Source organism: Corylus avellana, chromosome 6 (assembly GCF_965113065.1).
Source record: "Corylus avellana chromosome 6, dhCorAvel1.hap1.2, whole genome shotgun sequence".
NCBI lineage: Eukaryota > Viridiplantae > Streptophyta > Magnoliopsida > Fagales > Betulaceae > Corylus > Corylus avellana.
Window position 1 is genome coordinate 4,298,733 of NC_142495.1, and position 22,304 is coordinate 4,321,036.

General features: G+C 37.5%; 3 protein-coding genes across 4 annotated transcripts; 2 read left to right on the forward strand and 1 right to left on the reverse strand.

Moving 5' to 3' along the window:
- The first annotated feature begins 1,159 nt into the window (after positions 1-1,159).
- LOC132187517 (putative glycerol-3-phosphate acyltransferase 8) lies at positions 1,160-4,078 on the forward strand. Its single transcript, XM_059601856.2, has 3 exons — positions 1,160-1,589; positions 1,668-1,980; positions 2,907-4,078. Exons 1-3 carry the CDS (start codon positions 1,279-1,281, stop codon positions 3,783-3,785), a joined length of 1,503 nt encoding a protein of 500 aa, XP_059457839.2. The 5' UTR covers positions 1,160-1,278; the 3' UTR covers positions 3,786-4,078.
- Positions 4,079-8,380: 4,302 nt separating this feature from the next.
- ANTR2 (Major facilitator superfamily protein) lies at positions 8,381-16,591 on the forward strand. Of its 2 annotated transcripts, XM_059603288.2 has the most exons (12): positions 8,381-8,787; positions 10,621-10,731; positions 10,804-11,237; positions 11,555-11,662; positions 11,893-12,048; positions 12,554-12,769; positions 12,889-13,098; positions 13,881-14,018; positions 14,590-14,691; positions 15,464-15,529; positions 15,826-15,910; positions 16,132-16,591. In XM_059603288.2, exons 1-12 carry the CDS (start codon positions 8,733-8,735, stop codon positions 16,227-16,229), a joined length of 1,779 nt encoding a protein of 592 aa, XP_059459271.2. In that variant the 5' UTR covers positions 8,381-8,732; the 3' UTR covers positions 16,230-16,591. The 2 variants fall into 2 exon arrangements, with proteins under 2 accessions (XP_059459271.2, XP_059459270.2); XM_059603287.2 differs by having other exon boundaries at positions 8,382-8,787; positions 10,621-11,237.
- Positions 16,592-17,451: 860 nt separating this feature from the next.
- Positions 17,452-19,800, reverse strand: CYP86A8 (cytochrome P450, family 86, subfamily A, polypeptide 8). The gene is made up of 2 exons (XM_059603289.2): positions 19,637-19,800; positions 17,452-19,494 (listed from the first exon to the last, which is right to left on the reverse strand). Exon 2 carries the CDS (start codon positions 19,409-19,411, stop codon positions 17,726-17,728), a length of 1,686 nt encoding a protein of 561 aa, XP_059459272.2. The 5' UTR covers positions 19,412-19,494; positions 19,637-19,800; the 3' UTR covers positions 17,452-17,725.
- Between the last annotated feature and the right edge of the window lie 2,504 nt (positions 19,801-22,304).

Consider the following 22,304-nt stretch of genomic DNA (forward strand, 5'->3'; position numbering starts at 1 on the left):
TAATACTACATAGAACATGTAGGTACAAAAGCTGTTGATATACAATCCGCTAAAGCCTAGTTTGATTTTGAAAAAAAATAATAATAATAATTAGAGGTAATTAGCGTAAGTTATTTTCTATATTTTATATATTAGGCTCTATTTGTTTCGACCTAAAATATTTTGTCGAAAAAAGTTTTTCATATTTTTCAATATTTGATGCTATTGAAAAAGCCTATTTAGTTTCGAAAAATTGTTTCCCATTTAAATTTCATAAACCAATTTTCAAGTTTAAGTTTCTTCTTTTCAAACTATCAAAATTTGCTAGACATGCGCCGGAGGTCTTCGATTGTTTTTCTTGTTGCTCATTTTTCATAGAAGCCAAACGCCAATTTTTTTTTTTTTTTTTAAATCATTATTTCTAACAAAACATGATTTGTTAAAAATATTTTTAACTAAAAAAACGTGTAACATTTGTTTGGAGCCTTAGTTAAACCGAAAAACCACTTCTATTAAATAACAATGGTCGAAGTCAAAACTAATTAACCAACCCAACGAAGGTGATTTTAAAAGAGCCATTAAAGCATTTTAGTAGCTTTACTAAATTTTACTAGCCAAAATAGCTAAAAATTATTTTTCTCTATTTTAACTATCTACATTTTAAAAGTATTTTCAGCAGCCTAACAATTTTAACTATTTAATTTAAATATTATTTTTCAAATATTTTTTATTCTTTCTCTAAACATATACTGTTTTTTTGAATGTTTGTTTTCTTTCATATAAAATTATTTAAAGACCTTATGAGAAAACAAAATTAAAAGCTGGTCGATAGTTGTAATAAGATTCTAAACCCAAGTCCTTAAAATTCTTCTAATCTATGGGTTGATGTTTTAATTGGAGTAGACATTCGTGCTAGAGAATTAAACCATATGTTGGATAAATCTACAATATTTATTCATGCTGCAAGTGATATAGAAAGCAGCAAAGAAAAAAAAAAAAATTAAAATGATTATTTATTGCTTTTCACTAATTTAGCTTATCAAAATAACTATTTCGGTGAGGATATAAAAAATGCATTAAGGCTCGTAACCTTCGGGGATAAAAGCTCAACCAATAGCAATAGCAAAGTCAAGACCCAATTCCGTATTTTCACACTCCAACCCCCTCATTTAAAACGCAACGGTTCCCTCTCGTAGAAATAGAACCCAGTCCCTCTCTGTGTTCAGCGAGAGAGAACGGGCGAGAAATACAGAGCGAAACTGTTAGGTAACCTATTTCTGTATCGGGCCGAAATCAACCATGTCTCCGCCGCAACCGAGCCGAAACTTCCCGCCCATAACGAAGTGCTTGGGTTCCTCGTACGAGTCGATTGCGGCCGATCTCGATGGCACTCTGCTCCTCTCCAGTAGCTCCTTCCCCTACTTCATGCTCGTCGCCGTCGAAGCCGGTAGCCTCCTCCGCGGCCTCGTCCTCCTCCTCTCGCTTCCTCTCGTCATCATTTCCTATTTCTTCATCTCCGAAGCCATAGGGATCCAAATCCTCATCTTCATCTCCTTCTCTGGCCTCAAGATCCGCGACATCGAGCTCGTTTCGCGTGCCGTACTTCCTCGGTATTAAATCTAACGAGCAAACTCCACTCTACCTGAATATTTAGGGTTTCACATGTGATTTTTAAATCTTCTGTTCAGGTTTTACGCGGCGGATGTGAGATCGGATAGCTTCGAGGTGTTCGACAAGTGCAAGAGGAAGGTGGTCGTGACGGCGAATCCGACGGTGATGGTGGAGCCGTTTGTGAAGGACTTTCTCGGCGGACACAAAGTGCTGGGCACGGAAATCGAGGTGAACCCTAAGACGAAGAAGGCGACGGGGTTCGTCAAAAAGCCCGGGGTTTTGGTGGGAAAATGGAAGAGGATAGCCATCTCGAAAGAGTTCGGCGAGGAAGTGCCCGATCTCGGGATCGGCGACCGCAAGACCGATCACGATTTCATGTCAATCTGCAAGGTTCGTATCGTTTGTGCTCATCAAATTTAGGCATCTTGACTATCTTCAGCGGTTTATTATCTCAAATCTCTTAGTTTTGTTATTGCTAAATGATTTCGAAGAAACGATTGAGTGCACTATTCAGGGGATTCAGCTAAGATTACACAATAAAAACTATTACGATATCTCGGATTAAAATAAATTTTTTAAAAAAGTAACGTAAAGCTTGGTTCGTGAATGATGTGATTGTGTGATTGTCATGATATACATGTTTAGTTCTTGCGTGTTCTTGCTGGTTTGAACAAAGAATAATGTAATTTTGTTGCAATTTGTTTAACTTGTCAAGACAAAACAAGTCCATGAATGAAAAATGGCTGATGTCTGACGTGGCAGCGTGAGTGAAGTAGCATGGGGCAGAACGTTGACGTTTTGTTTTGATAGCTGAGCCCCGCGGGACCCACGGTCTTAACCATCCTCAACTACCTGCCAGCATAGCTTGTCCGTACAACGAATTAACGCGCTATATACTAGGATTAATTAGCATTCACCCCATGCAGTTTTAATATTAATTAGCTTTATTTTCAAAACACGGATAGGGTTGGCCGTTTGGGGCCTACCGCTTAAATTCGAGGACCACAATAGATATGTGAACCCTTAATTTGTCTTTTGGAATTATGTTTGGAACTACTAAATCAACAAGAGGAAATAATAGGGGAATAAAAGGATTAAGATCTCTTGGCTTAGTTACTAAAGATTTATTCGTGTGCTAATACAATATAATTCTATATTTTGTTTTTATTTTTTTATTTTTTCGAAGTAACAACAAAAAGAAAGGGATCGAGGGAGGTGCTATGCTGTTTTGTGTCTGCAACTTTCGTATGTACTTATATATTTCATATTTATTTTTCATTGCTGTTCCATGATAAATGTTGGCTGTGGCTTAACAGGAGGGTTACATGGTACACCGTAGCAATTCAGCGACTCCAGTCGCACAGGATCGCCTTAAAAGTCCAATCATCTTTCACGATGGCCGTCTAGTCCAGCGCCCGGACCCACTCAATGCCATTCTCACCTACATCTGGCTCCCATTTGGATTCATCCTCTGCATCATGCGCGTGTACATCAATCTCCCTCTCCCCGAGCGCATCGTACCGTACACGTACGCCATGCTTGGCATCAATCTCGTGATCCGTGGAAACCCACCCCCTCCCCCATCCCCTGGTTCCCCCGGTAACCTGTACGTATGCAATCACCGCACAGCCCTCGACCCAATCATAATAGCCATCGCGCTCGGACGCAAAGTTTCTTGTGTGACATACAGCGTAAGCCGCCTCTCAAGGTTCCTATCACCAATCCCAGCCGTTGCCTTGACCCGTGATCGTGCGGCTGACGCAGCCCGCATCTCATCGATACTTCAAAAGGGTGATCTGGTGGTGTGCCCGGAGGGAACCACGTGTCGGGAGCCCTACTTGCTGCGGTTCAGTGCTTTGTTCGCAGAAATGAGTGATAGGATCGTCCCCGTGGCAGTCAACTGTAAGCAAAGCATGTTCTACGGCACGACCGTACGTGGAGTCAAGTTCTGGGACCCTTATTTCTTTTTCATGAACCCAAGGCCCACCTACGAGGTCACGTTCCTCGATCGGTTGCCGGAGGACATGACGTGTAAGGCTGGGGGGAAATCATCGATCGAGGTGGCGAATTACGTGCAGAAGGTGTTGGGTGATATGCTGGGGTTTGAGCGCACTGGATTGACTAGGAAGGACAAGTATATGTTGCTTGGAGGGAATGATGGGAAGGTGGAGTCCATGTACACCGCCAAGAAGTGAAAATTGTCGGTTACTGTACTAAGTCAGTGCAGTATTTAATGCCATTGGAGCCAGACAGAAGAGAGGTCTGATTTAATGCCATTGGGTATTGGCTGTCAAACTGTTGAGAAGGCTTTATTGCTCAACTAGTATTGGGTCATGTTAAGTTGTGTAGAAAGTAATTGCTCTTTTGTTTTTTGTTTGCAATCTAAAATTGCTTAAATGTTTTTGATTATTAGATCAAGAAATTCAGACCTTTGTTACTGGTTGTCATTATTTCCTTCATGGTTAATGAAATTAAAATTTGAGGTTTTTGAGTACCATCTCGACAGCAATCTTGAGCCCATCTCTTAAGGCCCAGAGTTGCACGCATGTGGTAGAGGCCAGCCCTACATTACGGACAAGCCAAGCAAAGCCTAGCCCTTGAAACTCAAATTCGGCTCAATTAATAAAAGAGCTGATTTTGAGTCAAGTTTATTCTGTTTGCGAGCACCTCAATCATTTACAGTCATTTCTTAGTATTGTACGAGTGGTTACGGTTAATAACTCTCGTTTTAAGCGTTTATGGAATTATTACTGTAACTGCTTTGTTGTAGGTCATTAGTAAGAGTCCTGTTATGCGGCTGCCTAGCGTAGGACATATATTAAAAAAAAAAAAAATTGTATTTTTTTTTTTGTTAGTTAAATTTTTATAAGTTAATATTTAATTTTTAATGGCTCAAAACTTGTTTTTGGATTCAAAACTAAAATCTATGAGTGAAAAGTTATTCCTTTAGGGATTTGTATCATCTAAAAAGAATTTGATCATTCTAAATTTGGTGCTAATACTTTGAATTTAGTGCTAATATTTCAAATTTGGATTTCCCTTTAATATCTCTTCAATTTTACAAAAAAAAAAAAAAAAAAAAAAAGCACAAAATATCTGACGTTATTTAAAAAAAAAAAAAAAATTGGACGTCAAATTTGGCAGACGCTAGGATGACCCCGGGCTGCCGAAAATCTCAACTCCATTAGTACTTATTAAAATTCATAATTGCACTGCACAACTGCTTTTTAGAAATGGGCCTTTCTTAAGCCTCTTTTAGATATTTTTGGCATTTTTTTAATAATTAGAAGGCTTCAAAATGTAACAAAGCTCAAGAATATTATTATTGTTATAAATAAAGATCAATTTCATTAAATTCAAAATGGAAGTCTTACTATCCTGGGTGTTGGTTCAATAACTCAAAAAAAATTTCAAGTGGTCGAGGTATGTACTAGGGTGTGGCTTCGAATCTTTGTAATGGAGGATCTCCATATATGCTAAATTAGTACCAAATTTGAGGCATTAGCATCAAATTTAAGATGATTGAATCCCTTTTGGGTGATACAATCCCTAAAAGGTTAACCTTCCATCCATAAATTTTAGTTTTTAATTCAAAAACAAGTTTTGAAGCATTAAAAATTAAATATTAACTCAGAGAAATTTAACTAACAAAAAAAAAAAAAAAACAATTTTTTAAAAAATATATGTCTGACGCTAGAGCTAGTCGCATAACATGACTCTTTACAGTCATAGATGGGGTTGTACAAGTGATTAAGGTTAACAGTTATTTATTCTAACCAACCACTTTAGGCGTTTAGGGGTTTATGGAAGTATAATTGTAACTACTCTGTTGTACGTGATTAGTAATTAGTAAAACTCACAATTGCACCGCATAACTGTTTTTAAGAAATTGGCCTTTCTTAAATCTCTTTTAGATATTTTTGGCATTTTTTAAATAATTAGAAGGCTTCAAAATGTAATAAAGCTCAAAAATATTATTATTTTTATAAATAAAGAGCAATTTCATTAAATTCAAAATGGAAGTTTTACCATAGATGGTGATGGTTCAATGACTCAAAGAAAAAACTTTAACCGTCTCTTTTCTCTCTAGCTACTAGAGAGAAAAGCAAAACCCTTCAGCCATATAGGGGAGGAGGGTTGGCCATTTGGTTGTCTCCCTCCTCCCCTCGTCCTCCTCGCTTTTGTGCTAGTTATTTACTTGATGTCTTAGCCCCGGTGCTTCCTCTCTTCCCCTTCCTTGCCGCTCCTTTTTTCCCTCTGTTTTTCTCCATTTTTGCCCCTTCCCTGCCGCTTTTCTTCCCCCGCCTTCATTTTCTGCAGCGGGCTCCTTGGCTGTGTTTTGGCTCTTTGTGGATTCGGATTTTGTCTGTGGTCCCCGCTGACCTGTGTCGCCGCTTGTTGCCCACTATTAGGGATTTCTTTCATGCGTCCCCACCGCGTCGAGCTCCCACGTCCCTTACGCGGCGGTTTCCGGCCTACACGGGTTCAGCTTCCTTCCGGCTATCGTCTTCCCACTTTGTGCTCATTTTCCTTGTTTTTTTTTCCTGCTTTGGTGGTTCCTTGTTTTTTTTTTTTTTTTTTTTTTGCCCTTTTTTTTTTCTTATTTGTGGTTGTTTTCAAGTCCTGCTTTGCCGGTCTTCTCTGCTCCTGTTCGCCGTCCACCGTCCACTGTTGGGCCTTTCGACGAGTCCCCGCCGCGATGAGCTTCCATCGTCCCTTCAGTTTTTGGTTCCTGGCGTGTGCGTGATCAAAGTGTGCTGTTTCTTTTCTTGTTTTATTTCCCTGTTTTGTTGCTTCTTTAAGATGTATTTGTGTTTTGGCATGTGTTTTTTTTTCCCTGTATTATTTAATTTTCCTGTTTTGTTAGGCTTGTAATAAGGCTCTTTCTTCTTTCACTCAATCTATGTCGCCTTTGGGTTAATTAGTTTTGGTCAAGATTTTTGAGTTGTGGATGTGATCATTATCTTGGCCTTTGGGTCGAGGAGGAAGAGTTTCGGCATGAGAGTCTTTTCGCTCTCAGGGTCGAGCAGTGGCGGATTTACACAGGGGCGACCTGGGGGCAGGCGCCCCTGGTAATTTTTTTTTTTAAAAAATCCATTAAGGATTTTCAATCAAAATTTGAAGGGTGCCCCTAGTAAAAAAAATTATCAGGGCACCTTGGCCTTCTTTTTATCGTTCAAATGGTCAATATGTGGAGAAATGAGGATATTTTTTATTAAAGAGAGAGAGAGAATAAAGTTATATTTTATCAATAGAGAGAGAGTAGATAATAGTTTATTATTAAAAAAAGATAGTGGGTGAATTTTTTTTAGTGTTTCTAGTCATAGTTTATAGATAAATGTAGTAGTTTTTTTTTTTTTTTTTTTTTTTTTTGGCTAAATTTAGACTCTAGTCTCTTTTATGTAGGATTAGACTCTAATGTAATTTATGCTTTGAGATTTGAGGCTTTTTTAAAAGAAATAGCCGTATGCTAATAGCCCACTAAAAATACTCATTTTTCTTAGACACTAGTAGTCATTTAATTGTGCTTAGTTTGTTTCGTAAGTAGTTTAAATTATTATGTGTTTGTGACCACGTTAGATGAAGATTTTTAATAGTTACTTTGATTTTTTTTTTTTTTGATAATTTGATGAGTTTGATTTGATTTGTGATACATATATTATGGTATAATTTATTTTTTGATTGTATTTACCGTATTATAAAAAATATATATAATACATAAAGAGAAAAAAAAATTATTTTTTTACGCCCCTGGTAACTCCAATTTCTAGATCCGCCACTGGGGTCGAGGAATAATTGCTATCCATGCATTTGATTAAGTCTGTCTATCACAGATCTAGTACTAAATCTGATTTTAGTCATGAGTTAGCAGATTGGTCTCGAATATTGTACTAAACTTGGTAATCTTGTAGCTTTATGCTATGGTTGCTTCAGAGCTTTGCTCTGTGATGTAAGAGCGTTATGCTCGTGGTATTATTGAATGAAATGTTATGTTTTTCTCAAAAAAAAGAAAAAGAAAAAAAGAATGATTGAAAGAAATTTTTAAGTGGTCGAGACATGTACTAGAGTGTGGCTTCGAATATTTTCAATGGAGAATTTTTACATATGCCTAATTAGTATTAGCCGCATTAGATTATCTTTGATGTTCGTGAGGCTGGGTCAAGCTATGGTTTAGTTGGACTTGAGAGAGTTCTTGCGTTTCTCACAGTCTAGGCCTTTCCTGTGCGGCTTTCAACAAGTAGATGTTATTATGGTCACATGACTCACACCCAGATATGATAGCCATAATTAGTATCCCCGGCCTACATTTTTTAATTAAAAAAAAAAAAAGGAAAATCTTATACCAAACACACAAAAATAATGTCATTTTGTATATTATGATTAGTAATAATTTTTTCTAACTATCTACAAAAACAATTACACAATTCGCAATTATTAGACGGTTAATATCCACCCACGTATACACGTCAAATAAGTGCCCTTTTAGCTAACAAGACAGAATTTTTAGGTAAAGTAACAAAATCTTACCTGCCACCTTTCATGAATCGGAATATTCCACGAATGCTTTTAAACACACAACGATGAAACAAATGCAAAAATAATAAAAAATTCGGAGCAAAATATACAAGACGCTGCGCATTTGTGCCTTTTTCCCGTTGGACGCTGCCTGATTGCAACGCTTGCGACGGAAAACGCCTCCTCAATAGGTACGGGTTAGATTTCCCTCACCTTAATTTCCGAAACTATCCATGCTCTCACCCTTTATTCACAATCAGTCACAATCAAAACCTCAGTAAATGCGTCTTGCATGGAGAGGCATTGAATAATTTCCGTCCAATTTTATTCAGGACCTTTCATAACGAGATGATGTGCCACGTGTCAGCCTCTCGACCCCCCCTTTTCTCGTTCACAACGCCACTGCGATTTTTTTCCCGCTTTTGAAAAACGAAAAACAAAAATCCACAAAAATCGTTCGAAGCTCTCTGGTTATCCTCTCTATCCTGAGAGTGAGAGAGGCCAGGGCAGAGGGCACAAAGAGAGCTCGAACGGCGTTGTGTACTGATAATTGAGTTTGGTCCTTGGCTCTCTGAAATGGAGTAAGAGCTTTTGAGCTTCAATCTGATAGAGCTTTCGCTGAAGAAATGGCCATCGGCGGTTTAATCTCGAACCGGAATTTCGGTTCCGTTATAGGCTCAGGTTTAGTTCACCTTTCTTATCTTTTTCTTTTATAGATGAAATAAAATAATTATTATGCTTGTATGTCTTGTGCTCGTCTGAGCGGGGTTCCGTAGCTGCATTTTGTGAATTCTTGGTTCCTTGCGAATTATCGAATTCGTATTCAGAGTTCTGCATCGCTCTTTGGATTTGCTTGGAAGTTGGAATTGATTTGGATTTGCTTTGTGGAATTGGATTTTCTTATCTGAATTTTACTTGCTTTGTGGAATGGAGCTAAAAAAATTAAGCTGCATGCAATTTGTATGTGGATCTTATGTGCTAATATGGACCTCAATTTGATTTACTACTGACTTTCTGCACAAAATTTGACTTAAATAAAGCTTGTTTTATTACTGAATTCAACAGCTTTTTTTTTTTTTCCCCTGTTTCAATTACATTCAATTCCGTCTCTTTTAACTGAATGCAAATTTTCAGCTATATAACTTGGTGAGATACCCAGGACGGAAGCAGGATTTCTTAATAGAAGTATGAATGAGGGACAAGTCTAATTTTGAAATGGGCTTTAGTCAAATTTAGAAGCAACACTTATTTATGAGTTTCAAATTCTTATTCCTTGTTGAAACAAGGAATACCAAATTACTTATGTGACAAAAAAGATGTTTTCATTTCACACTAGGAAGACTCAAATAAGTATTTTATTCAAAATAGAAGTTTAGGATAAAAATTGTACAGAGTCTAGAGACACCAGGGCATACTCGAACATACTACAACCTAGAGCATTTCCAAATTGAAAAAGGAGTTTTCAGGTTCCCACGTCATCTGAAATATCTCATGATCTTTGCAGGCGCCTATTTTAAGAAATAATTAACGATTCCATAAAGGTGCTAAATCTAAACTGGCTAATTAAAAATAATGTTAATAATTTTAGTTCAACTACCGTCGAGTTACTCTAGAAAATGTAGAGGATGCTAATCCTTGCTAAACTAAAAAATTGATACAATGCATACCGTTAGCAAAGGAGCTCATTTTATAAAATAATTAAAAAATAAATAAAAATCATTTTATGGTGTTTTTATCTTTATCCACTTGAGGAAATGATTCGGTGTGCTCAACAAAATATGCAACTTCATTTTTTAATTTATTTTTAATTTACTTTCTGATTTTCAAAAACAACTTATTATATTTAATTTCAACCTTTTATGGAATTTCAGAATTCTACAATTTAGAATGTAAACCTTTTGTTTAAAATTTTTACATGAAGCCCTGCATATTTTATAGTATTTTAATTTGACCCCAACTTCCTTTTTTCATCTTCCTTCAGTGGTGGCAAATTAACTATCCCATAATTATTTCAAATACTCCAAGCCATAACCCTATCACTATGTTTCTGGAATTCCATGAATGTAGCTCCGGTTCTGGCTATGCAGTTATAATCAATCTTCCTAAGAAGAGCAGGATTTCTGGTTTCAGCTACATGCAGCTCCTCTTCTAGGTTCTTTACTTGTTAGAGCAGGCCCAGAACCCTCTCTCTGTGTAAAATCTCAACAATACTATGGAGGAGGATTGCTAATTTGATGTTGTCATCATCTGTGTTACAAGTATTAACTTTCTGTTGCAGCATTTGCTGACATTTTGACAAACTTCTTTATGTTAATGTTTTACATAATTGACTCACATGCTGCCTTCTATATTTGAAGTTGCAAACTCAGTGAATTAAAGAAGTTGGGCAAATTTCCTACTTAGATTCGTGTATAATAATTTCCTTAGATGTCTTTTCATTGATAGCTTTACCAAGATTGAACCTAATATGTCAGAATCTGCTTTATGATGTGCTTGAGGTTCTAATGTTGGCAGGTAAATTATGTCAAAGAGAACATGCTATTTCCCATCAGAGAGGAGAGCATCCAGGTGTTTCTATTGCTATACCCCGACATGGACCTGGGAATATGTTCTACAAACACTTAGGTAATCTGAGGGCAGATGTTGCTTTATCTAGAGGCTTATATGGACCATTTCTACATGCTTGCGTTCCTTCAGGTGGAAAAATTCCAAAGCCAATAGGAACTTTGCATGATGACAGGAAGCATCCTCATCCAGTGCCCTTGCAAACTATTTGTGGGATCAAACCGAGGCAAGGAATCTGTAGAAGATGTCAATCCTATCTTTCTTCAGATTCGGTTCAGAGCAGTCAGTTTCAACCAAGATGGCTAAGTACATTTAGTGTAAAAACCAGGCAATGCCAAAATTCTGAGCATGTTAAGCCAAACAGGACCTGTGCTCACTACAAGGCTGAGGACTATGACATAACAGAAGCAAAGGTGGACTCACTGGCATCAGCAGAGGGGTCAACTGAAACTGTTCTAGTAGAAGGAAATGTGCAGGAAGTATCTCCTTGGTGGGAGGAGTTTCCCAAGCGCTGGGTGATTGTACTGCTCTGTTTTAGTGCGTTTCTATTATGCAACATGGACCGTGTGAGTATTTTTATGGTTTTTGTTTCTTTAATCATAACCGACATCTGTATTCTCATGGATTTTGGAGTTAACGATCATTTTTTCCACTTCACATATTTCTAGTAGTTATGCCTTCCAATTATAAATGGGTATCCTGAAGGTGTTTCAAGGTGTCTCATGATATGTATACAAAAAATCTAAATTGTAGTAACTTAAATGTTCACGTCTTAGTGAACATGAGCCCTGCAGATTGCAGTACATCCAAGATGCTCGCTAGAAAAATGTTTGTCATATATGCAATACCTTTTATTGCTAACTGATTTGATTAATCCCTCTAGGTGAACATGAGCATTGCAATACTTCCAATGTCAAAGGAGTTTAACTGGAACAGTGCAACAGTTGGCTTAATTCAGTCCTCCTTTTTCTGGGGTTACCTACTTACTCAGGTTTGACTCAATATATCTGGAATACGTTGGTGTTATCTGAAAATGCTCTTAACTTTTTATTTGCTGTCTTCTTTCGAGTACATCACCGAACAGGTAGTCAAGTTTCTTCCAGTGACATTTATGGTTTGAGGGATGAGATTTTATCTATATGACATGGCACTGGTACATGTTCCAGTCTTCAAACTTCTTTGAATCTAACTGTAATCTTTTTAAACTTTTCCGAAGTATAGATCGTTGGAGGCATATGGGCAGATAAAATTGGTGGGAAGCTAGTATTAGGTTTTGGAGTGATCTGGTGGTCAGTAGCAACAGTTTTGACACCTATTGCTGCAAAAATCGGGCTTCCTTTCCTGCTTGTCATGCGTGCTTTCATGGGGATCGGAGAGGTTGGTCTCTTCCCATGCTTTTCTTTGTCTTTTAGCTTGACTTATCTACGTCATTTAGATTTTAAATCATGTGGTCAATTAAGCAATTTTCTTTCTGCTTTATGAAATGGCTATCCCAGCTTTGCAAGTGATCTATAGTACAAAAGACAGATAGCTACATGCTATACTGCCAGAAAAGTGAGACAAGGGGCTAATTAAACTAACTTCAAAACGATATTAATCATATACCCCTTAAAGATATGAAATGTTAAAAACTTGTATGTGCATTAGGGTACTTTTTTTCTCGTACAATGCAGATTTGGTGTATTGCTTTTGTAGCTCAAGATATTGTACGTTCTTTTTTTTTTTTTTAACTGTTTCCAGTGATGCAATTAAAGTTGAAATTTTCTCCAATGAGTTAATGTTGTATGCAAGCTTCCTCCTAGTAGAGACAGGTTCTTTTTTTCTTCTATTTGGTAAGTTGATAGAGGAGTCTTGTCCTTGACAGTGATCACTTTCTGTACAGGGTGTTGCCATGCCTGCAATGAATAATTTACTTTCTAAGTGGATTCCAGTGTCAGAGAGAAGCAGAGCACTTGCACTAGTATACAGTGGCATGTACCTTGGTTCTGTCGCAGGGTTGGCTTTCTCTCCTGCTCTTATCCAAAATTTTGGGTGGCCATCTGTATTTTACTCATTTGGCTCCCTTGGAAGTATCTGGTTTGCATTATGGCTAAGAAAAGTAAGATTTACTTTCTTCTTCTAGTCCCCAGTGGCAAAGAAAATTGCCATCCCCAAATTAAAATTTTCTCCTGTTTTAGATGTCGTGCCATGTGAGTTAACTCTAATTTTTTTTTCCAGGCATATAGCTCACCAAAAGAAGACCCGGAAGTTAGTAAAGAGGAAATAAGGCTTATCTTGGGTGGCAGCATACCAAAGGAACCTGTTTCAGTTATTCCTTGGAAATTGATTTTATCAAAAGCACCTGTTTGGGCTCTTATAATCTCCCACTTCTGCCATAATTGGGGAACATTTATTCTATTGACGTGGATGCCTACTTACTACAATCAGGTACTTGACCCATTGTTGCAATTTTGTGAGATGCATAAATATCTTCACATGCATAGCATTCATAATTATTCTATCACTTAAATGGATACATCCACATTGACATACAGATTTAGAAATAATTTCTTCACCTGTGACAAATTTCATCAGCATTAGCCGTCTACTAGGTTGATTGTTTTGTTTGGAGACTGACTTGCATCAAGTTGAAATCAGTTCTGCAGTCTTTAGTTAATACGTGCTACCTTATGTGCTTGCTTATGATGCATGATGTTCTCTAAAACTCCAAATTCCCTGACCTCTACAAAATTTTTGATGCATAGATGCAGTAATTGTAAATTTACCAAGCCATTTTGGACCGACAAGGTTGCTGAAAAATGATATTCAAACTATCCTTTTCCCTTTACCTTGATGTTGTATTTTCATCACCAAGAGCTTTCATGCTCACAAGATTCTGTAGAAAGTCTAAGTAATAGTCCAGTGCTTTGGAAAATGGAAAGGAAAATGGAAGATAGAATCTAGTTTGTGAGGGTTGATATAGATCTTTGCCCAATAAGCTTATAATTATACCAGTATCTATTATACTCAATTACAAAGTTAGAGGGCACGGGAGTGTAACTTAGTCTTCATGTGAAATACTTATTGTTCACTATATCTTACTTCTATTTCTCTTCTGTATCTTTTGAGGTTTGAGTGAACAGAAATGTTCATTAGCTTGTTAATTTTTCTGAATATGAGTTAATGAGACCAAGTTATTTTTGTCCTTTTAATTTTGGTTATTTTCTCAGGTTTTGAAGTTCAACCTTACTGAATCTGGGCTCTTCTGTGTCTTGCCATGGTTGACCATGGCTGTTTTTGCAAACATAGGAGGCTGGATTGCAGACACACTAGTGAGCAGAGGTCTTTCCATAACAGCAGTTCGCAAGGCAAGATTCGGTATTCTCTGATTTCGAAATGTTAGTGATGTAACATTGACTATAATACAATACCACTGTTTGTAGATTGATAAACAATCCAGATACACACAAACACAATAATATTTTTGATTCGTAATATAATTTTTTATGAGCCTTGGTATTCATTATGTTGGCAGTGCACATATTACTGATTTGCAACCGTCTTTTCCATATGGTTTGTGTCCTGATGGTGTTGCCAAGCAACTATTCCATGGTCAATATCGATTAAACTACAAGATATCAGATATATGGTATTTATTGACTAGATGAATGAAATTCTAGACATTGTTCTTATAACGAAATATGCAGGCATGTATTTTTACATGTTACTGTGGAACAGTTTTTCAAATAGAGTTCTTACAGTTTCTTCAATTTGAGACAGATGATTATACTAGCCTCTTTTCTTCTTTTTTTTTTTTTTTAATATATATATATATATAAAAATTATTATTATGTTAAAAATCCAATATAGATGTAATCAATGCTTTTCTCATTTCACTTCTTCAAAATAATTTTGCAACAAATACGTTTCATGTTGCAGATCATGCAATCAATTGGGTTTTTGGGCCCGGCCTTCTTCCTTACGCAGCTGAGCCATGTCAAGACACCTGCTTTGGCTGTGCTATGCATGGCGTGCAGTCAGGTTTGAGCTAGTTTAACATCTTTATCACTCTAGCTCAGGGACAGAGCCAAGATTTTCATTCAGTGGGTGCAATTAATTTTTAATGAAGCATATCAAGTTCAAGTTTATAATATGTAGAAAATTCTGCTTTATTACCATAATACTATTGAAGCTAGTCTTTTGGCGTCCTTAGCTAGTCTTCGTGGCTCTTATAATAATACCATTGAAGCAAATAGATCTGAAAATGAGTGCTTATGCTTTTTCCAAAGTAAGCTCATACAATGAGGTGTTTGCACATCTATGGAGCTTAAACCAGTCCACTAAGTTCTGCATGGCATTTGAACTGGTTGTCTAAAAAAGAAGTAGAAATGCAATTGCCAAATTGTAAAGAAACTATCTTTGAGAGGAATTCCAGTTGCAACTTTATGACCTCTGAGGATGGCACCTTGGGAAGGAAAGCCAGGCATGCACCTTTTATTAGAAGTTTCACTAACTTGCAATGAGATGACATAATGTTACTATCTAGTAAATAGCAAAGGAAAATATCTACTAAAAAAGAAAAAAAAACTTTGTACCATACATGAATATGTACCAGAACCTATATGGCGCTCTATTTAAGTGCAGCTGAATATGTAATAAAGGCTTGTGATGAAATGGAGATGACATTTCACATGGTCTCACTTATTTGTTTAACAGTAGTTGTGGAAGCAGTGCCTACTAGTGTGTCTATTCTTTCAGCAACCTTGAGCAACCTTGAAATCCAACTGATTAATGCGTACTTTTTTCTTGACAGGGATGTGATGCATTTTCACAATCTGGTCTGTATTCCAATCACCAAGACATTGGACCACGCTATTCTGTGAGTTATTGCTATCTTTATACTGCCATACATACGACTGTAAAGCATTGCAATACATAACTTCCTATATACTTTCTAAAATACTATCACCATAATAGAATGTTCTAACATGTATATAAATTATTCAAAGATGAAAAAGTAATTGATTAAGCTCCTCTTTGCTTTCATGTATTCACCAAAAAGTAATCAATTTATTTGACATTCAAGCGTATACGAAATCAAAAGCTTAAATAGTAATCAGTCTTCCAAAAAATTACAAAAAAAAAAAAATAAACCTATAATAACTTCAATCACAGGGAGTATTGTTGGGACTGTCAAACACGGCTGGAGTGCTTGCTGGTGTCTTTGGTACAGCTGCAACTGGTTACATACTCCAACGAGGTAAAACCATACACCCCTTCATGTGAAAATTAGCTCTGGAATCCTGCTACACTGGCGCCACTTCAATCAGGATTTCAGTCATTTGTGGAGGGACCCAAAACAGGGGCTGAAATCCTCATGGCAGTGGTACTGGTACTGCAGGAGCAACAGGCGAAATTTGCGTTTGCTTATCGACTCTCTGTTTCAGTTAGATGTATGCTTCTCAAACTCTTCTTCTGCAGGTTCTTGGGATGATGTATTCAAAGTGGCGGTTGGATTGTACATCATAGGCACAATAGTCTGGAACCTCTTTTCAACTGGAGAAAAAATTCTTGAATAATAAATGCAAGAATGCCTGGAAAATGCAGCCGATGTAACTATAGAGATCAAGTTATGAAGAGATGGAAGAAAATGACGAAACGAAGCATGATCAACACATGCAAACCCTGCCTGGGCAAACCAGGCTTAAGATGCTTCTGCTAAAGTTTCTATACATACTTGTGAAGCCCTTAATTTTGCTCTGACAACTTTTGGCTCGACATTTTAAGAGACCTTTTTACAGGTTGATGCCATTTTCTTTTTGTTTATTTTACATGGTGTTAACACACAGAATTTACGGGCAATTTGCACCCATGAAACAAAGTACATTTCACGGAAGAGGACCTAATGACAAACTCAAAATCTCTACAGTTGATGAATCTATATCATTCTTATTGAATGCCTCCGAAGAACAGCTACATTATTTCTACTTCCTTGGAGATATGGCATTTAAGTGTCACATGCATTCCATGTGTTGCATGCCTCCTTCCTTCAAGTAGTTGCTTTATATATTTATATATATAATCCGCATGTAGGCTTCCTTGGTCGCCAATCAACGTTCCTGGATGTGAAAGAACATGTGTTTGTTGTTTAATTGCATAGCTGGAACTAGATTTCTCCATCTGCTAAGTCGTCAACAAAAATTGCTGGGCTTCACAACAATTATCTACATGAATTGCTAGTAATTTGGCTGGTAATGTGAGAAACCCCATATTGACTCACCTGTCTAAGTAAATTTTGAACTGTTCAATTACTATATAGGCAAGTGGGTTTCATATGGAATTTCTTTGGCAATTTAAACATGTAATTACTGTGAATTCTTATATGAAAGAGGGAGTTGGGGTCGTTAACTCATTTATAGAAACAGTTGCAACAATTTGATTATTACACCAAAATTGGGCAGAAAGATCCCAACTACATGTACTATCTATATATACCATCTTGGAAGTAGAGAATTGGCCTAAGTATGGGGCTTTTAGGGTAAGTGATGATTTTATATAAAAATTAAAATCCAACTATTCTAAACAAAGATATATATATATATATATATATAAAACAAGGAAAAGATGATGAAACATTTTACACAGGCATGAAGCACAAAATAACCACCAACATAAATAATCACCCAACAATTCTCGTGAGATCGAGTGAAACTTATCCAAATAAACAAGGTCACATCATGTGAACTATTAACGTTGTTTAATAAATGTACCAGCTGTTACACTTACACTACTACTAGAAGATGAGCAAACAAATAAATAATTAAATTAAATCGATACAATTAACAGGCAATAACATGTAGTATTTATGGGATTTCCAACATCTCTCTCTCTTCAATCATATATAATGGTACTACTGTGTATATGAAAAACTCTATTGCTTTACGTGCTTTAATTTAATTCCAGTGAACAACATCATAAAGCTGGCACGACGACTCAACCCAACGAAAAATCGAAATCAGACGCATATGTATTTCCCTCCACCTCAACTCCCATAGGCTCCACCACTCTTAAATTTTCATTCATGATCAGTACTACCACCACCACCACCACCCACATCAACTCCGTCACGAGTACTGCCGTTACACTTAACGGCAACAGACCCTTTCCCATGCAGCAACTCTCCGGCCTCCTCCTCCCTCTCCGTTTTCAAGCTTTCCACAATTCCTCCCAAGTCCCTGCAATGCACATTAACCTTAAGCCCGTATTTCATGAACAACGTCAATGACATCTTCTGCTCCACCCTATGGCCCGCCGCCACCGTCAGCTTGTGGCGGAGCAACACAGCCGCCGCCACCGACTTCATTTGCAAGTACGCTAAATCCTTCCCTAAGCAAATCCTCGGGCCAGCATTAAAAGCAACAAATCTATAAGAGTCATGCATTGTGAACCTCTTACCGTCCGGTGACAACCACCTTTCTGGACGAAACTCTAGGCAATCTTCACCCCACGTGGACCTCATCCTCCCCGTTGCATATATGGAATATGTCACCGACGACCCCGCCGGGACAAACGTGCCGTCCGGCAACACGTCATCTGCCACCACGTGCTTTGAGTCCTGGGGTACTGATGGGTAAAGCCTCAGGGTTTCTGATAATGCCGCTTTCAGGTATGTTAAACGGTCAACTTCCTCAAACCCTAAAGGCTCGTCCACCCACTTCGCCGCGTCGTCTCCACGTGTCTCTATCAGGACGGTGCAGATTTCGCGTAGGATTTTCTCTTCCACTCTTGGGTTTTGGATCACCAGCCAAAAGAACCAGCTAAGGGCCACCGATGACGTGTCGCGTCCAGCTAGGATGAAATTGAGTGCCACGTTTCGCAGGAACGCGTCCGTGTAGGATTCTTTTTTCCTCATGAACCTTGAGAGCAGATCATCGTGTGGGTTACCATCTTTGTGCTGACTCAGCAACTCTAGCTTACGGGCTTCTATCACAGTGGATAAATACTCCTCGATGTGTACGAGGCTTCGGCTCAAGCTGACTTCCATCCCAAGCCCAAGCCATTTCTTGACCATCCACAAAACCTCAGGCAAAATAAAGCGCTGGAGCGAGGCTTCGGTGGCTCGGTCAAAAGCCGAAGCGAAGCTGTTCTTGGGGAGCCCCGGGGCGCACGTAAGTGGGTCCTTCCCGAAAGCCAAGCCGCATATGTTGTCGAAAGTGAGCCGCAGCAGCAAGTCCTGAAGATCAACCGGCTCGCCTTCAAGCTCAGCCGTCTCGAGAATCAGGCACATCCTTTCCTTAATGGCTTTGCTAACCCACCGAGCCATGGCTTGGCGCAACGTCCTGGTGGTGAATTCCAGTGCAGCAGTCTTCCTCTGAAACAGCCACGTGTCACCGTCAGAGTTGAAAATCCCATCACCAAGTAGATCATGGAACACCGCATGCCACGTGGGTCCCTTGGGGTAATTATCGAACCGGGTCTTCAGTATGTGCTCTAGGTTCTTCGGGTCACACGTGACGGTCACGAGGCCCTGCTTCTTCGCCAGGAAAGGAATCGCACAGATGCAGGTCTGGTACGTGCCACCACACGCGCGGAGGTTGTCGCAGATCCAGTCATGCAAGCGGTCACAGTTCTCAATCAAGCCCGGTAGACTGCCCAATAGTGGCCAGACACGCGGACCCTTCAACGACCGTGAGATGAATGTGAACCACAGTAGATAAGCCGTGATAGCCGTTAAAAGCAGTAAAGCTGTGGATATATCCATGAACCCAAATTCCGGGAAACCACTTTCTTACAAGAAAATAGCCGTTGGAGAGTGTAATTTCAAACTTCGGAGCTAGTCTTTAGCTGAAAAAGAAAAAAAAAAAAAAAAAATTCTAGGAATGTGCAGAGCTGAGACCTGCTGTTGTATGATAATGTAGGTGTAAACGGGGAAAAATATGTTATTCTGGAAGGAAAAGAAGCAAGAAAAAATTGTTTAAAAACCTACCTTAAAAAAATGCTGGGTTTGAATCTGAAACCTAAAAGAAGGAAATCCCAGAGAGGGAGTTAAAGAAAATGGAGTTCATCATGATGGGAAAACAGAGAAGAAGAGGATTTTAAAAGAAGAATGAAGAGACAACGCGCACAGGAAAGAGAGAAAAGGTGACTGAAAAAGTCTGTAAGTAGTACGAAATGGAGTAATGCAAAGGGGGATTTATAGGTGAATGGCATTGAAGAGCAGTTAGTAAGGCCAGACTGGTTCTTGACACTGCTCTCTCTCTCTCTCTCTCTCTCTCTTACTCACCTGTCTGAACACTGGAGAGGAGCCATCATAAATGTACTGAGAAGTTGTTGAACATTTAAAGGAAAATACACCCATTCTTCTTATTAAAAAAGAAAATAAGAAATGCCAATGACCCCTCAAAACCGCCAAGAAAATGCTCTTTCCCTCTGATTATTTGCGGGAAATGGAAAGTGGGGTTTAATTCAAGCATTCAATGTATAGAGATATTAATGAAATTGGTTGAGGAACTAGCTAGGACGACAACGATCCTCTAAAGTCAATTTTTCTTTTCTTTTTCTTTTTCTTTTTTTTTTTTAATTGTTTCATGTCACCTCATTTCAATTTCAAACATGAAAGCATCAATTTCAACTATAAAATAGTTTATTTTTGTTGCATTTTCGCTACATTTTACATTTATTTATCACTCTCATGTCATATCGACCGACATATAAAACATATAAAGCTTCTTTCTAAAAGAAAGAAACCAAAAGGCAAAAGCAATGGGTGCATGTGATGCACGAAATTCATATAAGCAGGACTTAAATGAACAAGTGTTTGTTAATACATATGGGGTCTAGCTAGGGTTCGGTGAGCAACCCACAAACAATTTATAGCTAGCTATAGTGTTCGCTTGTGCAACTACTGTTTTTCTTATCTTTAAATATATCCTTTTTTCTGTAGACTTCAGTAAAAACAATGAAACAAGATAAATGCACAATTTTTTGGCGGCTCAATTTTTCTCTTATTTTTTAAAAAATACCAAATAAAAAAATAACCATATAAAGAAAAAATCGTGTCAAAATTGGGCGTTTATCATTTCTCAAAAACAATTCCGGGATTCATCAATCCCACCCACAGTGTTGACCACCTTCCTCTTTTAATGCCTTTTTTGCGATGATCAAGAAATGTGTGCCTCTTGCCTCCTGCCTCCTCCTGCCATGAACAAAAGTCAAAAAGCTTTGTCGACACACCTGGCATTTCAGAGTTATTGCACACCCTTTCTTTCTTTCTTCTCTGCTTTTTCTTCTTCTTCTTTTGTCTTGACTTCTGAGTAGAGGCCACATAATATACTTAATTAATTCTTTGTTTAGCTTAAATTGTTAAACATAACTAAAACGGGAAAGTCTAATTAAATTCTCAAATTAATCCTCCCCAATTGAGCTACATTCCAAAGCTTCACACCCCACTCCATACTTGATATATATGTTATATCCTTTTCATGATGAAGTGTGGGATTTAGCTTGACACCGGCCAGTTTCCTTGCCCTGGACGCAACTTCAGTGACTCTATCTTTTGAATTTATTGTCTGCATTTATCTCACTTCCTTCAAGATCGATTAGACTGGTTAATTAATAATATATCTTGGAAGGTGAAAAATCCCATTCTCACCAAGCGAGACAAAAATAAAGTAGAAGGTTTTTCAGAACCTTATCATTTGATCTCAGGAGTTGTTGATGTAGAAGTTGGATTTGTCCTTTATATGGTCCAATCATGTGGCATGCAGCACTAGAGTTAGATAAGTTGACACATTAATGGGAGAAAGTGTTAAGAGTTTGTTAATTTGATTACCCATACTTTAGAGATTTGATGATGATTTGACTAGATTACATTATTCTAAATAAAGGGATTTATTTAGCTAGATTTGAATAAATTCAAATCATCTATATGATCTATAAATACAGTTTTTTTCTGTACACAATCATGGAATCACTCTAAAATGTAGCATTTAGAGGTTTAATCTGTGAACATAAGTATTGAACTACGTACATAAAATCTCTTGTCTCTATTTTCTTATAGCCTTATGATTTTCATCTTCAAAAGTGTAAAATTTAGATGAATAGTGACAGTATGCATGTAATGTAATTTGTCTAATGCTAACTTGTTCCTCCATTAGTCCTCCTAATTATCTTCTTTTCCTTGGTACGTACGTAAGTACTAAGTAGTACTCATTGGTAGGGTGCAAAAGTTTCTAACTTTCGTGGTTGAGTATACGAGAAAATGTTACTCTTTATACTTACTTATCATCGATTAACGTGATTTTTTTTTAAGTAGCTTCTAATATTACCTTATTGTGATAATTGAAATTTAATTTCACGTATCACATGCAACTTGCACAAAATTGAGAATTCATCCTTGGTCAAACCCTAATCTAGAACATATGGACAATTATGAAAGGTGAATAAATGTAGTGCTGCCATTAGAACATCCATATTGTTATAATATTAATTAAATAATTAAATTCTTCATTTCTTATCAACTTAAGTTTTTTTTGGAATAATTTGCAATTCAACACAATATCACAGCAAAAATTATGAGTTCATATCTTGTCTCCATAATTTACCTTTTATTTTATATAAATATTTCAAGTTTTTGACTTCACTTATTAATGGAG

What these genes read in the sequence shown, in the direction of transcription:
- LOC132187517 (XM_059601856.2), top strand. Translation starts at nt 1,279, where the DNA reads ATGTCTCCGCCGCAACCGAGCCGAAACTTCCCGCCCATAACGAAGTGC. An exon ending in TCGCGTGCCGTACTTCCTCG is followed by an intron (nt 1,590 to 1,667) that starts GTATTAAATCTA and finishes TCTTCTGTTCAG; the next exon opens with GTTTTACGCGGCGGATGTGA. An exon ending in ATTTCATGTCAATCTGCAAG is followed by an intron (nt 1,981 to 2,906) that starts GTTCGTATCGTT and finishes GTGGCTTAACAG; the next exon opens with GAGGGTTACATGGTACACCG.
- CYP86A8 (XM_059603289.2), bottom strand. Translation starts at nt 19,411, where the DNA reads ATGGATATATCCACAGCTTTACTGCTTTTAACGGCTATCACGGCTTAT.
- ANTR2 (XM_059603287.2), top strand. Translation starts at nt 8,733, where the DNA reads ATGGCCATCGGCGGTTTAATCTCGAACCGGAATTTCGGTTCCGTTATA. An exon ending in CGGTTCCGTTATAGGCTCAG is followed by an intron (nt 8,788 to 10,620) that starts GTTTAGTTCACC and finishes TAATGTTGGCAG; the next exon opens with GTAAATTATGTCAAAGAGAA. An exon ending in GGGGTTACCTACTTACTCAG is followed by an intron (nt 11,663 to 11,892) that starts GTTTGACTCAAT and finishes TCCGAAGTATAG; the next exon opens with ATCGTTGGAGGCATATGGGC.